Here is a 23327-nt window from a genome sequence, read left to right as displayed (position 1 = left end):
AGCAGAGAGATAAATTTTTATAAAGAACGTAAATACAAATATATTTTTTTTAAAAATTAAAACATGCTTAAAATGTTAGCACTCATTGGTCTTAAAGATGCTTTCTTTGTATTTCTCCAATGGGATCCAGGGAACTCGGCAAAGGAAGCTCTGGCTCTTTCCTTCCTTTGTGAGGGGGAGGAGCCTCAGCCAACAGAGGGGAGAGAGGCTTGCCTCAGTAGCTCTGCTGTGCAATTGAGAGAGCCTGGGGAAAAAAGCTCTGCCTTCCCCCCTTCCTCTCCAAGGGAGGAGCCTCAGCTAATGGAGAAAACAGAGGTTTTGCTCTGCAGTTCCTGTGCAATTGAGCAAGCCTTGCTGTTATGCAGAAGGAAGCAAGATATAAAGAAAAGGAAGCAGATGACAGCCAGTTGCTCGGGGGCCTGATGGAAGACCTCCAGGGGCCTGATTCGGCCCCTGAACTGCATGTCTGACACCCCTGGCTTATTAGAGCCACTGACAGTCTTGATTCTCCCCCTCCCTAGCCTACTCAGAGAAAAACCTTTTAAAACCAAAGGGGAGTTTGTGCAGGGCCCAGGCCTCAAATTAAATTGCATTTGTCCACATATTTCTATTTTAAACAGACAGGTTTTATATATTAAGCTCCAAAAAAAGAAAAGAAAAAGAAAACAGCTAGTCACATACCTGATCAATGGAATTTATGGCTTCTTCTGCAAAGTCAGCACCTGGAATTTTAATCAAGGCCTCTGCCTTGAAACGATGAACAAGGGTTTTTTGTAGCTGACGGCAACTGGGTTCATTAAGTTGTCCCAATGTTTTAAGAGCTGTCAACAGGAAAGAATTCTAGCTATATATTGGACTTAAACGCACTTTCATTTTAATAATTTAACATTTCTAGATTACCTTGACATCCGCTTGAGAAATTGACTCTACTAAAGGATATGTATAAAACTTCCTATTTTTTCGTCTTTACAAAATAATTTCAAGGATAAAAGCTCTCTAGATACAGCCATTTGTACCGTTTACTTAATTAGTACTGTATAACCATTCATTCTGCTATCATGCCATTCATTCTAATACCTGAAGATCTCTGGAGTGACATTTACAAAAGCTTTAAATATAGTAAAGATCGATAACTAATAGTGACAATTATTACAAACTAGGAGTAAAGCCCGTTGTGAAGAAAAAATACACTGGGTTCTAGAAAGAGGCTCTGGGCTTGTGTCCACCACACTTGTTATCTCCCCCCCACCCAAGTGAAGACAATGACTCCCCCCCCCACACCTCAAGGGGAGTGATCACTGCCATCTAGAGAGCAGTTGTAAATCTGAGTGATCTCCAGTGGTTCCCCAGGAGGAAATGGTATTGCACCGGTCTGAGATCCTATCCCTCCTCAAACTCTACCCTCTCCAAGCCCCACCCCTTAAATCTCCAGGAATTTTCTAACCTGGAGTTGGCAACCTTTTCTCCTTCTGTTTCTCTGCCCCTCTGACATCAGGTTTCCATTGTCTCCCCCCTCCATGCATCCTCTACATAGGCATATGACAGTCTTTCTTCACAGTGGTAATGGTGGGGGGAACTAAAGCATACATCATTCTCTTCTCCCCACCACGTGATCTGAACCCTGTAAAGCAGGTTAGGCTAGAAGTGTGTGACTGATCTGAAGTTACCCAGTCATCTTCCACAGCAAGAACCAGGGTCTTTTTTAACCTTGCAGATGGCAACCTTGCAGCTTCTAGATAAAAAATGGACAGTCTTTCTTCACAGCAGGGGAGGTGGGGCAAAGCAGCTGACATAATTCTCCTCATTTCTCCCCCCTTTGATCTGAACAACAACCCTGTGAAGCTTCCGTATCTCCTTCTCAGGCAACCATTTTGGGGCAAGGCTGAGGGGAGGAAGGAGGGAAAGACAGTAAAGGTGGGACAGCCACACCCTCTGAGGCAGTGCCAGGCCTGCATGTGCTGGGAGGCTGTCTGAGTGAGCTGTTGATAGGGCCTTTCGTGAGGATACAGGACCTCTGCAGTCCTTTCTGAGGCTGGTTGACAGAGAACAGCTAGAGATGTGGTTGTCTCTGAGGTAAGTGCTTTTGGCAGTGTGTTCAACATTCCTGGGCCTGCAGGAGGCAGGGGCAAGGGAATCAGCCAATGGGAGGCTAGAGATGTGACTGACGTGTGATAGGCCAATAGTGTGTTCCCACAGTAACTTACAGAGCTTAGGTTGGTTGTATTTTACTGACAGAATCAGCTTTGTTGGCTGGCAACAGCCACTTGGGTGGGAGAGAGGAACAGACTCAACTAATGGCACGCAAGTATTCTTGACTGATAGTCTGACAGGCTAAAGGCTTGTACTGTACAGTCCCACTGAGCCCCAATGAAGCAGGATGGTCAGAATTGTCACCACACCAGGAGAATTATTTATAACAGATGCCTATTACTGTAAATTGGCAATGGGAACAGGCCTTCTTAATGTTATGGACACAAACTGGTCTCAGATCCAGGAGCTTGGTCTATTAAAGCAAGTGAAACTTTTTATTCATATTAGCTTTTGACAGCTGAATGGCTCAGATGAAGTAGCAATTACTGCTTGCCACTTCTACACACAGTGATTATATAAATTGTTATTTTTCTAAATAGACTGCTGTTTCCACCATGAGAAAAATACACTGACAATCAGGTTAAAGTTTTTCTAATAAATAAACATTTATATTTTGTACAAAAACACATGCCACAAATAACCTGTTCACCTTAATTTTTTTCAATATTTTCTATGAAGTGCATTTAATCAGAAGCTGTTATTCCTCTAAGCTGTACAATTACCTTGATTGAAAGAATGAACAGCTTCTTTGAATTTGTGCATTTTCAGTTGTGTTTCTCCTAAGTAACGCCATCCTGTTGAACACTGACTGGTCTGCTGCAAACCTGGAAGAAAAGATTTTCCAAGTTTGATTCAATGCAGTTCAAAGTATGTTACTTAAATGCTATAAGACCTCTCAAACCCAGACAAACCAAGGACTACAACACCCAAAATAACTTCCTCAACTATTCTGTTAGACTCTAGAGAGTTTTTAGATAATCATGAACATCTCTGTATAACAATGCTGAATGTAGGTCATTAGTTGCATGTAAATTTTGCTGTTAGGTAATAATGGCTAGAGTAAAACTATCATTAACTTTGACAAAGATCCCTCACTCAAAAAGTCATATTAATGTGGTACAGCAAAACCAAAGAGGAGTGTTGTAACACAATAAAGGTAAATTTATTTACTGAAGCATAAGCACAATAAACTATGGAAGTTCAGTTGACAGTCTCTGGGTAAAATTAAAAAGAGTAAGAAATAATAGTGACATTAAGACGGGGGTCTGCTATATACCACCAAGCCAGGCAGAGGAATTGGATGAGACACTCCTAGAACAGATTACAAAGTTCTCAAAGAGACAGAACAAGTGGGTCGTGGGAGATTTCAATTACCCAGATATCTGGGTAATTGCCTCAGGCTCACACATTTTTATGTGAAAAATGGCCCCAGGGCAAACTAATTATGCAGTAGCTCACAACTTTCATGCCAGTAGCTCACAAAGTAGAATTTTTGCTCCGTATCTTAGAAGGAACTTTGATCACAAACTATTCTAATGAGAAGGAACAATGGGAGGAACAAATAAGTTCCATAAACAACTTTGAGAAATAAAAAGACTTGTTTAGGAAATGGAAGGAGGGTCTTATAACCAAGGATTAATATAAACAAATAACCAATGATTGTGGAGAGAAAGTTAGGGAAGAGAGGGCAGAACTGCTTCAATTTTGGCCCAGCGTCTGAAGAAAGTTTTATCATCTTTCATACATCAAGATCAAGCAGGATTTCTTCCAAGAAGATACTTAAAGGACAATGTTAGAGCAATATGCAATTTATTGGAATATTATGAAAGTCACCCAGGGAAACAATTAGCATTAGTCTGTCTAGATGCTGAGAAGGCCTTTGACAATGTGAGCTGGCAGTTTATGCCACAACAGTTGAGTATGGTGGATTGCGGTGAGAGCTATTTAAAAATGATACAGGCCATATACTCTTCCCAGAAAGTGAGAATTATGGTGAATGGAGAGTTATCAAAAACAATTACTATTGGAAAGGGGAACAGGCAAGGATGTCCGCTATCACCATTGCTTTTTATTTTATGTTTGGAGACACTGAATAATCAAATTAGAGAAGATTCAAATATCAAAGGCACTATGATCAAAGGGAACAACATAAATTTAAAGCGTTTGCAGATTATCTGGTGCTTATCCTAGATCAACCATTGGACTCTATCGACTTTTTGATGAATAAAATTAATCAGTTCGGCCAATAGGCAAGACTGAAGATAAATTACGGAAAAACAAAGTTCATAGCCAAAAATATGAATACAGAACAAATATCTATTTCAACAAAAGTCAGGATTCTCATATGAGAAAAAAGTGAAGCATTTGGGAATTTATATCTCAGATAGATGTAGCAGTTTAAAAACAGATAACTATGATAAACTGCTTAAAGAGATCAAAAAAGATTTAGAGAAGTGGGAAGATTTAAACATATTCTCAATGGGAAGAATAGCCACAGTAAAAATGAATATTTTACCAAGACTGTTGTTTCTATTTCAAACCATCCCGGTTTTATTATCAAGTACCTTCTTTCAAGAATTGAACAAGATGGTTTCGAGGTTTATTTGGAGAAAGAAAAGACCAAGAATCAAATTAAAAGTCCTACAGGACTCTAAGCAAGAGCAGGTATGGGGTCTCCCAGATTGGCAGCTATATTATAAAGCCTGCGTACTTACCTGGGTAAGAGATTGGGTATTACTGAAAGATAAAAGACAGCTATCTGTAGAAGGCTATGATCTTACTCTAGGCTGGCATGCGTACCTCTGGTATCAAAGACTGGAAGGGCCACTAGAATAAAGAGCGTATTCACTAGAATAAAGAGTGTATTGATGTTTTGGATGCCAAGGTTGTCGTACCTTTTTCAAACGATACCATTGGAGTTAGATAAGCAAAAATCGACTAACTGGAACACTCAAATAAGGGAATGGATATTTGGTAGTAGGAAACTTAGATTCCCAAAAAAATTAGCATACAATCATAAATTGGAACTTGGATGGGGAGTCCCAGATATAGTCAATTATTATGAAGCATTTCAGCTTAAGGCATTATTAGAGATAGAGAAGGAAGGGGATCAGAAATGGATAAGGTTTGAGAATGAAGCTAACAATGGGGTAGGAAAACATGGCATCTTTACGAACATGGGGGCGAAGGAACTTAATTTAAACGTGGGACCAAGGAAAAATGGGCTAAATGTTTGAAAGAAATGGCAACCGAAATGGCTGAATCGGGTATCTAGATGGACGCCATTAGAAATGTTGATGGAAGAAGATAAGGAGCATAGGTGGAGCGAACTACTTAAGGCTAAAGGATTTAGAAGGGTAGAAGATTTGTTAATATTAGATAAGTTAAAACCACTACATGAGTTTCAAGAAGTCGTAGGAATACAATACTGGCTTAAGGCTACAGGATTGTATACTAAAGTTAAGAAGGAAGTGGAGAAGAGTAATTTAAATGAAGAGGAACCTATGGAAAAGTTTTACAAACTAATGGGTAAAACAAAAAAAGGATTAGTAGGCATCCTATACAGGAGTATGAATTCAGGCAACGAAGGAGCAATAAGCTACCTTCAACGGTCATGGAGTTTAGAAGGCCAAATAACGAAACGAACAGGGGAGAAGATAATGGAAGGTTTAAAAAATGTTAAGATACATAAGGTTAGAGAAATGGAATTGAAATTTTTTACCAAATGGTATAGAACTCCGGCTACTTTAGCCAATATGTTCCCTGGGTTGAGCCCTAAGTGTTGGCACTGTAGAAAGAGAAGGGATGGTATTCCCACATGTGGTGGGAGTGTCCTGAGGCCAAGAAACTATGGGATATGGTAGTGGGAATGATAAAGAAATTCTTTCCGGTAGAGCCGAGAATTAACTTTGAACTAATGCAGATGAGTTTATTAGGGAATGAAAAAATAGGGAAGAATAATCAAGATTTACTAAAAGCAATGATATCAGCGGGTAAAGCGGTAATAGCAGCAGGATGGAAGGATAAAAGTAAATGGAAGGAAAGAACTTGGCATAACTATCTCTTTGATTTTGTCCAGTCAGATATAGCTGCTATAATGTCGCAAGAAGAATCATGGGAAGAAAGAAGATCAAGAATTAAAGAAAAGTGGCAGACCTATCTGAAATGGGCGAAGGAAGAAAGGAGAGTGAACATTCAGTGGAAGCTTCAAGTCCTTTGTCCATGGCTGGAAGAAGAAAAGGATGTATAGACTAAGGGGGGGGGGGTTGGGGGAAAATGTAAAACGGATATCAGAAACCATGTAGAGAAATGGATAATATATAATAATAATAAAAATATACAATGAGAAAAAAAAGACTGGAAGGGCACTCTTATTTTAAAAATCATTGGATACGGAAATCCCTTTACTCGACATGGGCATGGTTGAAGCCAAAAATTTATCAGAAGATACCAAGATAGGTTTCTCCAACTGAAGCCTTTAAACAACCAAATCTTCTAACACAAAATAATATCTGTAGGTATGAAGACTTTTTGAAACAAGACAGTTGAAATCCAGGTAAGAATTGGAGGGCATGAATATTGATATGAGTTGCTGGTCGAGAATCCAACTGGAATCTAGATATGTTAAAGGTAAAACAACAGGTTTTAGTGTGGAACAATATGTATTTGATAAAATTCTTCTGGGGTCCCAGGAGAAACTGATTGCAAAAATATACTCATACTTACTGCAGATGAGAATGCAAGACGAGATCGTAAAAGTTTGTATGATACAATGGGCTAAGAATATTGGCCATAATATCACTTTATATGAGTGGGAGGCAATGTGGAAATTTAACGTTAAATTGACTAAGGCAATGGCATTTAAAGAAAATATGTATGTTTTATAGATAGTATAGAACCCCTCAAAATTATCAAAAATGTAAGCTAATATGTTGAATAAATGTTGGAAATGTATGACCCATGTTGGGTCTTTTTATCATATGTGGTGGACCTGCAAGAGAGCCAAAGGCTATTGGAAGATGGTGCAAGATCTGCTACAGAATATATTGAAAATACAGATTCAATTTATTGAACATATACTCCAATGAATATACAAGAGACAAGGCATTTAATGGCACATCTTAACACAGCAGCCAGAATTTTGTTTGCGCAGAAATGGAAACTTCAACTAGTGCCTACAAAGTATGAGTTGGTTGGGAAAATATTGGAGACAGCTGAGATGGACTATTTATCTTCATTATTGAGTGGCAAATCTAAAGAGGAAGCAAGAAAACATTGGGAGCCATTATACATTTGGTTTGACACTCTTAGCTAATTTTCTTATTAAGATTGTCTGATGGAAAACATAATTTTCTTTTTACTTACTACTATTATGCAGTATTGCATGTATATTGAGACTATGATCCAAATTAAGAAAATTGGAGCAAGAGTTAATGATACATATATAACATTGAGCATTGAGATTTTATGCTGAAAATATGGAAATATGTTACAGTCTTTTGTATGATGAATGACATATGGTCATGCAGAATGGACTACTTTTCTGTCTATCTATGTACTATTTCTTTTCTATATCCTTTTATCCCCTTTGCCCTTTATTTCTGCTTATATGAAAACTTAATAAAACTTTAAAACAGAAAGAACTGCTCGGTTCCTACATTTCCTAAGTCTTCTCCTGTGGGGGAAAAGGTGCTCAACATGGCAAAAAGAGAACACATGATGAGGAAAGGGAGCTGCAGCCTAGGATTGGCAGAGAGGTAGTACATAAACACCTAGTTTCTTTAAATGAAACTAAGTCCTCGGGGCCAGATGAACTGCATTCAAGAATACTAAAAAAAAACTTGCAGATATAATTTCTGAGTCTTTGCCTATTATTTGCCATTATTTTTGAGAATTCTTGGAGAACAGGTGAGGTGCCGGAAGATTGCAGGAGAGTAAATATTGTCCCCCTCTTCAAGAGAGGGGAAAAGGAGGATCTGGGTAACTACCAAACTATCAGCTTGATGTCTATACCTGGAAAAGTTTCCTGAGCATTCAGGAAAGATGGCTGTGACTACTATGAGCCAACATGGGCTTCTCAAGAACAGGTCATATTAGACTAAACTTATCTCTTTATTTGAGAAGGTTACTACCTTGCTGGATCAAGGAATGCTGTAGACATTGTTTATCTTGATTTAAGCAAGACTTCTGATAAGGTTCCACACAATATTCTTGTTGACAAATTGGTAAAATGTGATTTGGATTTATTACTGTTAGGTGGATCTGTAACTGGTTGACAGATTGCACCCAAAGAGAGCTTAATAGTTCTCTTGGAGAGAAGTAGCAACTGCAGTGCGCCTCAAGGATCTGTCCTGGGACCTGTTTTGTTTACTATCTTTATAAATGATTTGGATGAAGGAATATAGGGAATGCTTATTAAATTTGCAGATGATACTAAATTGGGAGGGGTCGTAAACACAGTAGAAGGCAGAGTCAGGGTACAGGATGATTTTGACAGGCTGGAAAACTGGGCTAAGGCAAATAAAATAAATGTAAAGCTCTGCACTTAGGTAGGAAAAATCCCATGCATGGTTATAGGATAGGGGAGACTTGTTTGGGTAGTAGTATGTGTGAAAAGGATCTAGGGTCTTAGTGAACCATACGCTGAACATAAGTCAACAGTGTGATATGGTGGCTAAAAAGGCAAATGCAATATTGGGCTGTGTCGCACCCCGGGTGCCCCTCCCGGTCTCCCGGTGCAGCCGTCGTCCCACTATCCCGGGCAGCCCCTCTCGGGTACTTTGTGGGTGTTCCCCGGAGGTCTCAGAAACAGGGGTGGGAGCCAGGTTACTTCACCACAGGCCCCCGTTCCCCTTCTGGCTGTGCAGCGGCTCCTGTCCCTCTCTCTCTGGAGGCAGCCTCAATAAGCACTGGCCAGCTTCCTCCCCGACCTCCTGCCTCGCTCCCTTTTATCCTCCCGTCCCAGTCCTTTCCCCCTCCTGGGTTCCACCCCTCCCTGGCTCCACCCCCCTTCAAAGCCCCGGACGCCCAGGAGAGGCGTACCGGGGCTGGGCTGCCTGGGGCGTCCTGGGCCTCTGCAGCGTGAAGGGGTGCGGCATCTCTCGCCACTGCGGGTTAGGTGGCTCTCCTCCTCTTTGCCCGGCGCTGGGCTTGGCTTCTCCCTCCAGCTCCCTGATGTCTCGCTCTGGCCATGCTCCTCGGAACCAAGACGAGCATGTCGGCTGTGGGGCGTTGCTCAGACCGCTGCCGGGGCTCCTTCGGCCCAGGTGAGCGGTGGGGCCGCCACGGGGGCTTGGGGAGGTGTGGGAAGCTCTCGGGGCGGCGACGGGGGGGAATTGGCTGGCGAGCGTAGGGGGGTCCCCCTCGCAGTCCTCACCCGAGCCGGGCGGGACAGGCTGTATTCACAGAAGTATAGTGTCCAGATCATGTGAAGTGATGGTATCACTTTACTCTTGGTAAGACCTCACCTGAAGTATTGTATTCAGTTTTGGGCACCACATTTTAAGAAAGATATAGACAAGCTGGAATGGGTCCAGAGGAGGGCGACAAAGATGGTGCGGAGACCAAGTCATATGAAGAAAGGCTGAAGGAACTGGACACATTTAGCCTGGAGAGGAGGTGGCTGAGAGGTGATACGATAACCATCTTCAAGAACTTGAAGGACTGTCATATAGAGGATGGTGCAGAGTTGTTTTCTATGGCCCCAGAAAGAACCAACAGGCTGAAATTTCCCCCATTCAACTGCAGACTCCCATTCCATCTCCCATGCTCTTCACAAGAATCCACCAACTGGAAACAGAATTTCAGGAGCATGGCAAGTTGCAGCAAGAGCAGGGAAATCAGAAAGTTCGCCTTCCTTAAGTGTCACTGAGCTTGTATCACAAAATCAAAGTGACTGCTTTTGCCCAGGTTCACTTGCAATTTAAAGTCTTAAAGACTGTATATAACCCCCCAAATAGAGCGCACTTTGGAATATAACTAGTGTCTTCCTGCTTACCTTCTATTAGATTTCTGTCAGCAGCTTCATACTTTTTTTCCTGAAGAGATCGAATCCCTAAACCAATTAGAGCTGGACCGCTTCTTGAGTCAATATTCAGAAGCTTGTAACAACACTCAACAGCCTCCTCAGTGAAGCTGCCTAGAATATAGAGAAATTTTCAATTTAACTACATTCATTTAAAAACTTGAGAAGGGGAAAAAAAGCAATTTTGCATATTTGTTTCCTAACAATTGGGTTTCTTCTTGAAAAACGTTCTTTTCTGACTTGTCCATAACAAGGAGCTTCTCTTCTTAATTCTGTAAGGTATAAATTCAAATTTCTACACTGGGCCAGATCAGTCTTCACATCTCCACATGCAAGTGATATGCTTCCACGAGTCTGTCTTCTTTACCAGTGGAAAAATTTAATTAATTACAGAAACAAAATAATCATTCAGTAAAAGCAGGTTTGTTACTGCTGGCAAGGTGCCATGGGTCAGAGCATCGACTTTGCATGCCGAAGATGCGAGGTTCAGTCCATGGCATCTCCAGTTAAAAGGATCAGGTAGCAGGTGATGGAGAAGACCTTGAGCTGAGACCATGGAAAACCTCTGCCACACAGAGTAGACAATACTAATCTCAACAAATCAATGGTCTGCCTTGGTGTAAGGCAGTTTCAAGATTTCATCCATATAAATTCTACCTTGTAACATAGAAAGCTCACTGTATTCTAGACTAAATCTCTTTTCTTCTGTACTAAGCCATCAGATAGTTGTGAACAGTATTTTTGCTTTTTTGGTTCATGAGAAACTGAAAAAGACTATTTTTAGAGCTCCATTTTCAGACCCTATCACATAGACCTCAAAGATTTTACACTTGAAAAGATGGGGCAAGATGTGGATCCCCTTAAACCAGCAATCTAGAGAGGACCTGCTTTACTCTTTTATTCAAAAAGGCCTCTACAGAGCTAGTGCAGAACTTGTTGGCCTGTCACCTAAAGATTTGTAACCAAATGCTGAAATCAACAAGTTGGGAGTATATTTGTTTATTTCACTTATACCCCATCTTTCTCCCCAAAGAGCCTTGCATCTCTTTTCCATTTTTCCTCACGACAACCCTGCGAGGTAGGTTAAGCTGTGAGCGTGCGACTAGCCCATGGTAACCCAGAAAACTTCCATGGCAGACTGAAGATTCTTACTTAGGTCTCCCAGATCTGAGTTGGATACTCTAACCACTACACTATATGGGATATGTGAAGTGTTTACAAGGATTTATTTTGTCCTCATCTGGGAATAGTTGCTTATAGAGCACATAATTCTAGTGCTCCAACAGCTGTATTGGTTACCAATGTGCTACCAGGCCCAACTCAAAGGCCCAGTTATTATTACCTTTGCAGCCTTTAAATACTTTTGTTTCAGGACCTGCATTAGCTTCCTGTGATCTTCCATTCAAGATTCTGCTTTTTATTTCATAATTTGATTTGTCTACAAAAGACTACTTCTTTTTCATTTTCCTACTACAGTGTTTAAAATGCATGAGCACAATCTCTTGATTACACCATCTGCTCAAACAGAAGGACACATATATGTATATTTTATTGTTATAGCTATGTTGTACCCCATCCAGAGTCCGTTCATGAGAAGGGTGGGCTAAAAATTGAATAAATCAAATCATATACAGGGGAGTACTTGATGGCTGTTCTGTAGCTATGTAACCCTATGTAACTCTTACTCTAGAAATTTGTCGAATTCTGAAAGCATCACACAGTTTTCTGGGTTGGACTGGCTTTTAAATGCTGAGGTTTATTAGATGTTGTTTTCATACTCTTTAAACAGTTATTTAGTTCTTTGTCTACTTTACAGGACTGCTTTTTAAATTGCTACCTGCCTGAGCTTGGGACAGGACAGAAACTTGACTGTGTGATTCCTTGCCTTCTATATTTGCACTCTCTGTGCTAAGGCATTCTCAGTCAGCTCTGGGGATTGTGATAATACAATAAGCAACAAATGGTTTCCAATGCATGTGTATTTTTGTGACTGTGCGTATGAAGTGTGTGCGTGTGCACAAACAAGCTTTTTAGGGCCTTTAGACAATCACATCTTCAATAGCGACTGGAATGCCACAGGAAACAAATAGCAGTAATATAATTTTGTTCCTGGAACTCCCCCCCCACACACACATTATAATACAACATATTAGTCCCATGTCATGGCTATTGTCAGATCTTGATTAAAAAGCCACAACTTTCTTCCCATACACAGCACAAGCAATGTGTTAGCCACAGTCTAAAACTCCAAATGCAGCAGGTGACTGATCTGAACTCTGTAAGAAGTTTTTCATCCTTTTTCAATAGAATAAGTAATTTAACTACACATTTTCCCTGTGACAAATTCAAAACTGCTAGGATAAAATCTTCTCTGCCTAAGAAAGCTTCAAAAAGAAAGACAGGATAGATGATGCAAAAGTGAGACAGATTGTCATCAAGAAAGGGATAGCAGACTGGCTAATCATAATTTAAAAAGTAACCTGTATTCACCTGATTGAATGAAATGTAGGCAAAGAACTTCCAAAGGATAACTCACTGAAGGATACAAAACCATCATATCTTCACAGGCTTTCTTCAGTCTAGGAAACTCATGAGGCAACTTGATTTCAGGAAGAGAAAAAAATTAGCAACATTGGTAGATGTAAGCAAATTAAATAAAGTAATTTATTTTAAACTGGAACAATGCAAACAACAGCAATCCTTACTTTTGACAAACACTGAATGAACTCTCTATAAAGCTTTTGGTGAGCCTCACTTGGAGCTGGGTCAGAAGAACTCACTGCCTGTTCAAATGCATTGAGAACCTGAAAAAGTATTACAGACACAATGTTGAAATAACAAAAATATCAACAAAGTCAGCTTTTAAAAAGCGATGGTATTTAGCCAGTGACAGATGTTTTAAAAGATTCAGATCAACAGCCAATACAGCAAGAAGTTCTATGTACACAGCTAACATCGGTGAATCATGTCCTATTGTCCTTTGGAGCTGCACAATTCAGACAGAGGAAGCTGGAATCTTGAGGGAAGGGACCATGTGTAAACAGCTGCACCCTCTCTGCTAGCCCCCTGTCCACTCAAAATTGACAGCTTCTTTCCTACCAGACAAACAGCTGACAAAGGGTAAAAGACTTTGCCTCCCTCAGTTCCCACTCCCAAACCAATCTGGAAAAGGATTAATTACATATAATGTGTAGTTCTGCATTACAAATTACGTATGAAGGTGAGAATTTGAAAACTATTGCTCAATACTTTCATACTAGTTGTTACTCTGCTTTTTCAGTCCTGCATCCAGTATGGCCCTCTTTTTTCCACATTTCAATATTTAGTCACATGACTGCTCTTGAAGCTCATTTTTAAAATTAAAAATAGGTAACATTTCTATGGGTCTCCTCATAAGGGACACAGGATACACGGACAACTGAAAGCAACTCAGTATGAACTCACTGCTTTTGATGCAGAACTTACTTGAGTGAAGACAATCAAAACATTCAAATATAAATTATGGAAAGGTTTTCACCACCAGCAGTGCTGCCAGGTCCAGCTTGGCAACCAGGAGACCTGAGCAGGGGACGCATCAGCAACAATGTGAAGTCTGTTCTGGGAAAAACCCATAGCTGACCTCAGTCCTCTGAATCCCATAGAGTTTCCAGTGATTCCTAGAAATAAGTGACATCACTTCTAGGATTTCCTGAGACCTTCCGCTTGCCAAGCAGATGTTCTACTACTAAGTTCTGACCCCTCCTGAAATTTAATCAAATGTTTATTCAAATGTTCATCCTCTTTATTTTTTAAAATTTTTAAAATATTTACAAAAGCACATCCAGGGTATGGAAGGAGGGCTGCCTTTGTGATTTTAGAGACAGTAGCTAACTGAGGCCACCTTAACACAGGGACAGGAAAAGCCACTGTGGAAGCAGCAGCAAGTGGAATGGAGGCATGCCAGGATGGCATTCACTTGCCTCATCCTCATACGGCTCTCTGCTGGCATTTCTTGCCACCCTCTTCCTCCTTGTAAGGTAGGTGCTTCTGTGACAACAGAACAAAAGTCTTGTCAGGGCTTTTCAGAGCCCAGCAATCCCCCTTTCCCTGACAGCTCAAAGCTGAATATGGTACAGCTGCTAGACAGAAAAGCCCTGCAAAAGGCTGAAGGAAAAAATGCCCAACCTTAGCTCTGCCATTATAGAGGTGCACTAAGTTCTGGCTCTCTCCACCATTAGCTGCAGGCAGAGTCTCAACACAGACCACCAGCATGGTGTAGTGATTAGAATGCCATATTAGGATGTGGGGGAAGCAGGTCTGAATTCTTACTATGCCAAATGAGCTGGTCACTGTCTCTCAGCATCACCTGCCTCACAAGGTTATTATAACAATAAGATGGAGAAGGGGAGGACAATGTAACAAGATGCTTTGGATCCCAATTTGGGAGAAAATAATATAACTTTTAGAAAAACAACTATAAATAAATAAGATTCGGATTACCGCCACCATGCCATTTCCCCTTTAAGTCAGATAATATAAGGGTTTTCTTTACGCCAACTTAAAAGGAAAGCCCTGGAAGCCCCATGAATTGTCCTTAAAAAGGTTATGACATCAAGTTAAGGTTCCTAAAAATGCAGGGGTGGACTGTATAATCCTAGTGTAAATGCAGCCTGTGGCTATCTACAGTTGCTTTTGTCTGTAAACTTGCAGAGCTAGTTTTTTAGAAGTTCAATAAAATTGTTTTCAAGCTAGTCATTCAGCTTTGTAAATGTTTACTGCTTTGCCCTTAACCCATAATTTGAAAAACTTAATTTAAACCATGGCCACACCACCTAACCTCTCTCTCTTCTCCACCCCCTCCACCCCATTCTGGCAGAGCTGTATATATTCATCCTGCTAATTCTAATAATAATAATAATAATTTTTTATTTATATCCCGCCCTCCCCGCTGAGGCAGGCTCAGGGCAGCTAAATTCTAAATACAGAGTGCCTAATTTAAATTCTAGGATTACTCTGTTTTAAGAACAGGGCAGGTACAAACAACTGCATCATATCAAGAAAGATGCAGGTACGGATTAATTTAATAAAATAACCAAGCATTAGAGCCAATGCACATGAAGCTAGGATACAGGGAAATATTTAAAAGTTAAAGTGTTATGGCACTCTCTTTGAAGTGAGAACTGCTTAGTCCTTTTGCTTTCATTGCCAGTATACCCTTGTCTACTATAACAAGCATAAGATCTGCGAAGACCAGCTTGCTTCACAGCTTGCCATAAATCAGTTTAGCCACAGTCTCAAGACAGTGGTCCGGTCACTGCATCTGGGTGTCAAGACTCATCTACAAGATGGCAGTTATGAACCACCTCATATCTATGTTGAGAATCAGTGAGAATGACAATATAGAGCTTTGTACAAATGTCAGCAGCTTGGAAACACTAAAGAATATGCGAGAAAGTTACCAACTGCTGTGTTTCATTATCTTGGAGGTGCAAACACTCTGCCAGTAACTGGATCAATCTCTGCCACAGCTGGTGAAGTTCATTATTATCAGCACCTTCTTCCTTTCTTGTTTTTACTAGCTTATGCCAAGATCGAGCAACCTGGTTTTAAAAAAAAAAGTCATGCATCAGTAGCTTCTCAGATCAGGGCAGTGTTTTGATTATTGACTGCTAGCAATACAGAAGACACTACCTGATTCCAGCAACCAAGGTAAATGGATTTCACCTCATCCGAAAATGACATCAAGCAGTAAGAAGTCAATATTGTAAAAAGATTCCACTGCTTACTGCTGTCTACTTGGTTGCATAGCTAAAGAAATTGTTTTAGTGCTCCACTATGGATGGCATCTTCTGTAACTTTCCTTATACCATATTATGCATTTCTGGTGAGCATAATAACAAAGGAACCCGCAATAATGGAAGCAATCACAAACCAAGTACATACCAGACAGCTTGTCAGAACACCATATTCTGAAGAAAAATGAAACACTGACTGCAAGGGGGTGGATCTTAAGCACCACATCCCAAACAGCACTTGTACAATGGAACTTCCCCATCTCCTCCTTCCTGCTGCTGCCTGCTGCACTCTCTGAAATGATGCTCTTGTCATAACAGACCTTCAGGAACAGCATGGGTGGGAGGGGGGAACTCTAGCTCAAGCAAAAATGAGTCTTAGGATCCTACTCCATGTTCTATACACAAGATTACAGCAACATTGTCTATGAAAAATGTCATTTAAGAGCAGGACAAAAAAAAAAAATTCTAAGAACAACTACCAGTGTGAGAGGCTCAAAGAAAACTGAACAACTGAAGCCTGACTTTATCATATTATTATAAGTAAGCTTTCATAACAGTTGTATCATTATGCTCTTCTAAGACTATTAAGGAAGTCTATACAGACTGACTGGGACACTAAGAGAAACCTTTTCAGCTTCTGGAAGAAATATATCCCTGAAACTAAAAGTTAGTCAGGAACTGGAGGAAACTGTTGCAATGGAATTTTATTGTGTCTTGCATTTATGTCCCCTGGCCAGCAGAAACCTGCATCTGACTATCCTTCGCTTGAGAGAAATTCTAGTATATCCTAGCATGAGAGGATTTTTAATCATGATGACCGGGGGGGGGGATCTGTTTCCCCCCCTCTTTTTTGTAAAACCAGACTGATGGAAGAACACATGAGAACCTGAAAGTGCACACTTGTATGTATCACTGGGTTGGTTCTAATAAAAAGATATTCCATGGATTGTGTTCTAGTAAGAAATTCAGCCATGAAAGCAGGATGAAGGGGTACACCAGGCAATTATGAAATTAATCTGGTGCTGCCTTATGTTTGAGCTCAATAATACAAGTATTCCATTGTTGTATTTTTGCATTCTTACTTGTTTTTCCCTTCAGCTCATTTGCAACAGTCAGTAACCTCCTCAGCATCTTAAAATTATACTGTGAAAACAACACTCTAATTTCCTGCTCCACATGTTGCTATGGTGGTTGGGTACATACAGGATGCAATCCTGGCTGAATCAGGCCATTTCATTAAAAACAAATAGAAGAAAGCCCCAGTAAAGCAAACCAGGTAAATTATTTTGATATAAAGTGGCAATGTTTCTGCCTACCAAACTGATTTTTTTTTCTTTAAGGAGATCAATAACAATGTTTCTTTGAACTAGTTGAACTCTGGCAGGAGATGGCCATATATTTTTATTTTTTTTATTTTATTTTTTTATTTTATGACTTCTATCCCGCCCTTCCCAACAAGTGGCTCAGAGCGGCTTACAACACAGGAATCTAACATAAATAGGCGTTAAACATAGAGCATTTAAATTTAAACATTAAACCATTTAAAACATTTAAAGCATTGGGGGCAGCAGACATCCAGTATAACTACGCTCAGTTTCTTGTACCAGCTAGTCATTGGCCAGCCGGAAGAGGGTTGTCTTACAGGCCCTGCGGAACTGGGCGAGGTCCCGCAGGGCCCTCACCTCTTCCAGCAGCTGGTTCCACCAGGAGGGGGCCATAATAGAGAAGGCCCGGTCCCTTGTCGATTTTAAGCGGGCTTCCTTTGGCCTGGGGATATCTAGGAGATTTTGAGTTCCCGATCTCAGTACTCTCTGGGGAACATGTGGGGAGAGACGGTCCTTCAGGTAGACAGGTCCTAGGCCATATAGGGCTTTAAAGGTAATAACCAGCACCTTATACTGGACTCGGTAAGCTATCGGCAGCCAGTGCAGGTCCCGGAGCCCCGGCCGGATGTGCTCCCTTCTTGGGAGCCCTAACAACAGCCGGGCCGCGGCATTCTGCACTAGCTGCAGCTTTCGGGTTCGGCACAAAGGCAGCCCCATGTAGAGAGCATTGCAGTAGTCCAACCTCGAGGTGACCGTGGCATGGATCACTGTTGCTAGATCGTCACGTTCCAGGAAGGGGGCCAACAGCCTTGCCCGCCTAAGGTGAAAAAATGCGGACTTGGCAGTGGCTGCTATCTGAGCCTCTATCGTTAAGGAGGGCTCCAACAGTACCCCCAGGCTTTTGACCTTGTCCGCCGCTATCAGCGGCGCACCCTCAAAAGCTAGTAGGGGGATTTCCCTCCCTGGGCCCCGACGACCCAAGCAAAGGACCTCTGTCTTCGCTGGATTTAGCCTCAGCCTGCTCAGTCTGAGCCACCCAGCCACTTCCTGTAATGCCCGGTCTAGATTTTCTGGGGCGGAGACTGGTCGGCCGTCCATAAGTAGATAGAGCTGGGTGTCATCAGCATACTGGTGACAACCCAGCCCGTACCTTCGAGCAATCTGGGCAAGGGGACGCATATAGATGTTGAATAACATCGGGGAGAGAACCGCCCCCTGAGGCACTCCGCAATCAAGCATTCACCTCTGGGATAGCTCACCCCCAATCGCGACCCTTTGTCCCCGACCTTCGAGGAAAGAGGAAAGCCACTGTAAAGCCAACCCCTGAATCCCTGCGTCGGCGAGGCGGCAGGTCAGTAACCGATGGTCGACCGTGTCGAACGCCACCAACAGGTCCAACAACATCAGCACCGCCGAGCCGCCCCGATCCAGATGCCGTTGGAGGTCATCCACCAGGGCGACCAACACCGTCTCCGTCCCGTGACCCGGGCGAAAGCCAGACTGGAGTGGGTCGAGGACGGAAGCATCCTCCAGGAAAGTCTGTAACTGCATCGCCACTGCCCTCTCAATAAGCTTGCCTAAAAAGGTCAAGTTTGAGACCGGCCGATAGTGCGCCAATTGGGCCGGGTCTAAAGTTGGTTTTTTTAAGAGGGGGCGGACCACTGCCTCTTTGAGCGGCGTTGGAAAATGCCCTTCCATCAGGGATCTATTTATGATATCCCGTATAGGATATCTAAGCTCCCTCTGGCAAGATTTAATAAGCCAGGAGGGGCAAGGGTCCAGATTACAGGTTGTTGGGCGTGCAGATAAGAGAATCCTGTCAACTTCCTCCAGGCTGAGGGGGCCGAAGCCATCCAGAACACAATCCGAAGACAGGCCCGGAGCCTCGGTTTCACTAACTGTCTCAAATATGGCCGGGGGGTCGGGGTGGAGTGACGCGATCTTGTCCGCAAAGAATTTCGCAAAAGCCTCACAGCCAATCTCCAATTCAATAGAATTTGGTCTGCCTTGTGGCAGTGTCGTAAGGTTCCGAATTATATCAAACAATTGTGCCGGGCGCGATGTTGCGGACGCAATCTTAGTCGCAAAGTATGTTTTCTTTGCGGCTTTGATTGACATCTCATAGGATTTCAAACTCTCTCTATAGGATGTTCGAGTCGCCTCGTCTCGAGTACGCCGCCATTGTCTCTCTAGTTGTCTGAGCCCCCGTTTTTGTTGCCGCAACCCCTGGTTAAACCAGGGTGACGGCTTTGAACGGGGGTGCAGAGGGCGCCTAGGTGCGACCTCCTCAATGGCCCTAAAGAGTCCATCATTCCAGGACTCTACCAGGTCATCCAGGGAGTCGCCAGTGGGCCAGACATCCCGTAGAGCCGTTAGGAACCGTTCCGGGTCCATCAGGCTCCGCGGGCGAGCTAAAATACGCTCTCCGCCTAAACAGGATTGGGGTGATACATCCACACAAGCCTTAAGGGCATAGTGATCCGACCATGGCACAGCTATAGTAGCAATATCGTCCACTAAAACTCCCGCCACAAAGACCAGGTCTAACATGTGTCCCGCCTGATGAGTGGGCATTGTAACAACCTGGGAGAGTCCCAGTGTCGCCATGGATGACACTAGGTCCAATGCCTGACTGGAAGCCGCGTCGTCAGCTTGGACGTTGAAGTCATCCAAGACCAATAGCCTAGGGTACTCCAACGCCCAGCCCGCCGCCGCCTCCACCAGGGATGGTAAGGCGCTGGCCGGTGCGTTAGGCGGTTGGTACACCAGCCAGATCGCCAACCCCTCCCCAACGTCCCACATCAGGCCGGCACATTCAACGCCTGGAATCTCCGGGGCCGGGAGTGCCCTGAAGGATATAGGTAAACTAATTATCCTTTTTAATCTTTTAAAACATCCTCATTATTCTATATGCTAATTTTACAACCCACTCACTATACGTAAGTTATATAAGATATGTAAGATTCTATTTCCATTTCATATTATTGGAGGAAAAGGAAGAAGAAGAGGAGATTGGCTTTATATCCTGCCCTTCACTTGGGAGTCTCAGAGCATCTTACAATCTCCTTTCCCTTCCCCTCTCCACAACAGATATCCTGTGAGGTAGGTGGAGCTGAAAGAGCTCTCCAAGAACTGCTCTTGAGCAGAATAGCTCTGAGAGAGTTATGACTGATCCAAGGTCACTCCAGCAGTTGCATGCTGAGGAGTGAGGAATCAAACCCGGTTCTCCCAGATAAGAGTCTGTGCACTTAACCACTACACCATACTGGCTCTCCACCATGAAAGCTCACACCCTGAATAAAACTTTGGTCTTAAGATGCTACTGGACTCTAATTTTGTTTTAAAACTTCAGATCAACATGGCTACCCACATGAAACAATGGGTTTGTAAGTTATAGTTCTTTACATCATATAAATAAGCAATTATGGACAATAATACAATAAGCAAGCCACTGACTAACCTGAAGGAATTTTTTTTCTTGGTGATACAGCTCCACAAGTTTTTTACATACTTCACACCATTTCTGTTTATCAGTACTAGAAAAATACCACAATACAAATAATGATTAATTTATTAATAACATCAGTTTTATATATGATTATGACTTGGATAATTAGTTTTTTGCCTTGAATCAGGCTATTTTTCCACCTGATCTTCAGGAATAAATGTGCAGTATTAGAATTACAACTAAACAAACAAAGTGCCTAAGCAGTGACACTGTGTATACACAAATGTGGCCATGAAGGTGTTTCTAGCTGAAGGGGTAGACCCTATGCCAGCCTAATCTTCCTCTTCTTTTCCAACCGGACAATGCCCTACCTTTGAGTCTTTTGTTTCTTGCTTTCTACAGTCCTCTCCTCCCTTTATGTTCTTCTTTTGCTTTTGCCTTTATACCCTAACCACCTACTAAATTTTACTAGTTAAGAGGTAAGTGCATGCAGATGCATTAGGTATTATATAGGTAGATGCTTTGAGAAGAAACATAAAGAAACAAGCCGTATTGTTTTGTATTGTTTGGGGGAGGGATGGTGGCTCAGTGGTAGAGCATCTGCTTGGGAAGCAGAAGGTCCCAGGTTCAATCCCTGGCATCTCCAAAAAAGGGTCCAGGCAAATAGGTGTGAAAAACCTCAGCTTGAGGCCCTGGAGAGCCTCTGCCAGTCTGAGAAGACAATACTGACTTTGATGGACCAAGGGTCTGATTCAGTATAAAGCAGCTTCATATGTACAGGTGCATTTAAACAATTTTATCAACATGGTAAAAAGCTCAATTAAAGTTTGCTTTTCAATAACACAGATAGGTTACGGATACTACCATGATAACAAGATTGTGTGATTAATAACATGAAGAATAATTTAAACTGAATTTTAACATATCTTAAACAAAATATCTTATGCAAAATACACTAGAATCTTTAACTTTTCCTTACCTTTCATAGAGCTCCAGCAGTTTCTGATATACATTAACCAAATCCTCTCTGGCATCAGCATGGTTTGTTTTTTCATACAAATTGGCTAGGCCCTAGATAAACATGAAGCATATTAATTTTCAAGCAAACTCTGGATTTTACAAGGGTTGTGTTCAAATTCATCTCATGGTCAATTTACAAGTCCAATAAATCACCTCTTAAGGGTCAGATCACATCGCCCACAGTAGATAATAACAAACCTGAGTGGAACCCATTGAAATAACACAGAAGGTCTGTATGCAGAAGTATTCTTTCCTCAAAAATAAACAAAAATATTTTAAAGCTATTAATTTAGTATTTCAAAACCACTATGAGGAAAGAGAAATATCTATGTTTAATTAAGACCAACTATTTCTTGCCCTGACCTGGATATCCCAGGCAAGCCCGATCTCAGAAGCTAAGCAGGGCCAACCCTGGCAAGGATTTGGATGGGAGACCTCCAAAGGATACCAGAGTCAGGAGGCAGAGGCAAGCTATCAAGCCACTTCTCTGAGTGTTTTCCATGCCCCAATAGAAGTCTCCAGAGGTCACTATGACTTCCAGGCATGAGGGCACAAACAAACACACATACACTCGTGCTTGCACACACACACACAAATACAAAAACAAAAAACCAACTATTTCTCATTTCACAGGAAGGAATTGTTTTTCAGCATCAGTGTTTAGATCAGGTTTGTTTCCTGCACCAGTACCGTATATACTCGAGTATAAGCCGAGTTTTTCTGCCCAAATTTTGGGCAGAAAACCCCCCTCCTCGGCTTATACTCGAGTCACTATTCCGCCCGCATGCCTATATTGATGGTTAATCAGCTCCCACGCGGCTATAATAATGATTATGGTAAGTAGTAAAATAGCTGTGCGGACGGGCGGCTGATTACCCTAATCAGTAATATAGGCGGGCGGGCGGCTGATCACTCTATTCAGTAATATAGGCGGGCGGGCGGCTGATCACTCTATTCAGTAATATAGGCGGCTGATTCAAGCTTAATCAGCCGCCCGCCCACCTTTTTTACTACAGCCGCGGGGAGATGGTGACAACAAGCGCCGCCAATCACAGTGGATGTGATGCGCCCACAGTTATTGGCGGGCGTGAGGCGGCCAGTAGGGAGGGGGACTCGAGATGAGTGCATAGGTGGGAGCCGCGGGAGCACCAGCCACGAAGTAAAACAATTCACTGTATAGGGTATATGAAAGGTACCATAGGTTTACCAGTAACTGCTGCGTTTCCCACCCTCGGCTTATACTTTCCCAGATTTTTGGGGTAAAATTAGAAGCCTCGGCTTATATTCGGGTCGGCTTATAGTCGAGTATATACGGTAGTTCCTTTTTCTAAAGCTGCACACACCTGCAAGCTTTCTCAGGAAGTCCAAAGTGCTAAATTCTCTGTCTTACTGCCAATCCCAAGAAATGAACATGTCCTGTTTAATTACTGATGAAGCATAGAATTAACTATATTCTACATTCATCTTTTGTTAAACCCTTGCATTCATAAACCTAAAAGTTGAAAAAGGAATCAACAGAATCCATCATCATATACCTAATAGCCAACTATGACCCCTGTGCAAAAGGGGGGAGCAAGGCACACAGGGCAAAGGTATATTCTGCTGCACATTGTTATGAACCCTGACCAGGGGCTCCATAGGTCCTC

General features: G+C 42.1%; 1 protein-coding gene across 1 annotated transcript in view; it reads right to left on the bottom strand.

The window, feature by feature from the left end:
• Positions 1-23327, bottom strand: part of SKIC3 (SKI3 subunit of superkiller complex) — a 91362-nt gene that overhangs the window by 64532 nt on the left and 3503 nt on the right. The window contains exons 4-11 of the mRNA XM_060235678.1: positions 21641-21732; positions 20674-20749; positions 15553-15693; positions 12820-12918; positions 12605-12713; positions 10088-10228; positions 2814-2915; positions 682-821 (exon numbers count right to left, since the gene is read on the bottom strand). Coding sequence (XP_060091661.1) covers positions 682-821; positions 2814-2915; positions 10088-10228; positions 12605-12713; positions 12820-12918; positions 15553-15693; positions 20674-20749; positions 21641-21732 — 900 coding nt within the window. The remainder of the gene's footprint in view (positions 1-681; positions 822-2813; positions 2916-10087; positions 10229-12604; positions 12714-12819; positions 12919-15552; positions 15694-20673; positions 20750-21640; positions 21733-23327) is intronic.

This window comes from Heteronotia binoei, chromosome 4, assembly GCF_032191835.1.
Source record: "Heteronotia binoei isolate CCM8104 ecotype False Entrance Well chromosome 4, APGP_CSIRO_Hbin_v1, whole genome shotgun sequence".
NCBI lineage: Eukaryota > Metazoa > Chordata > Lepidosauria > Squamata > Gekkonidae > Heteronotia > Heteronotia binoei.
This window is presented reverse-complemented; position numbering and strand designations above follow the sequence as displayed.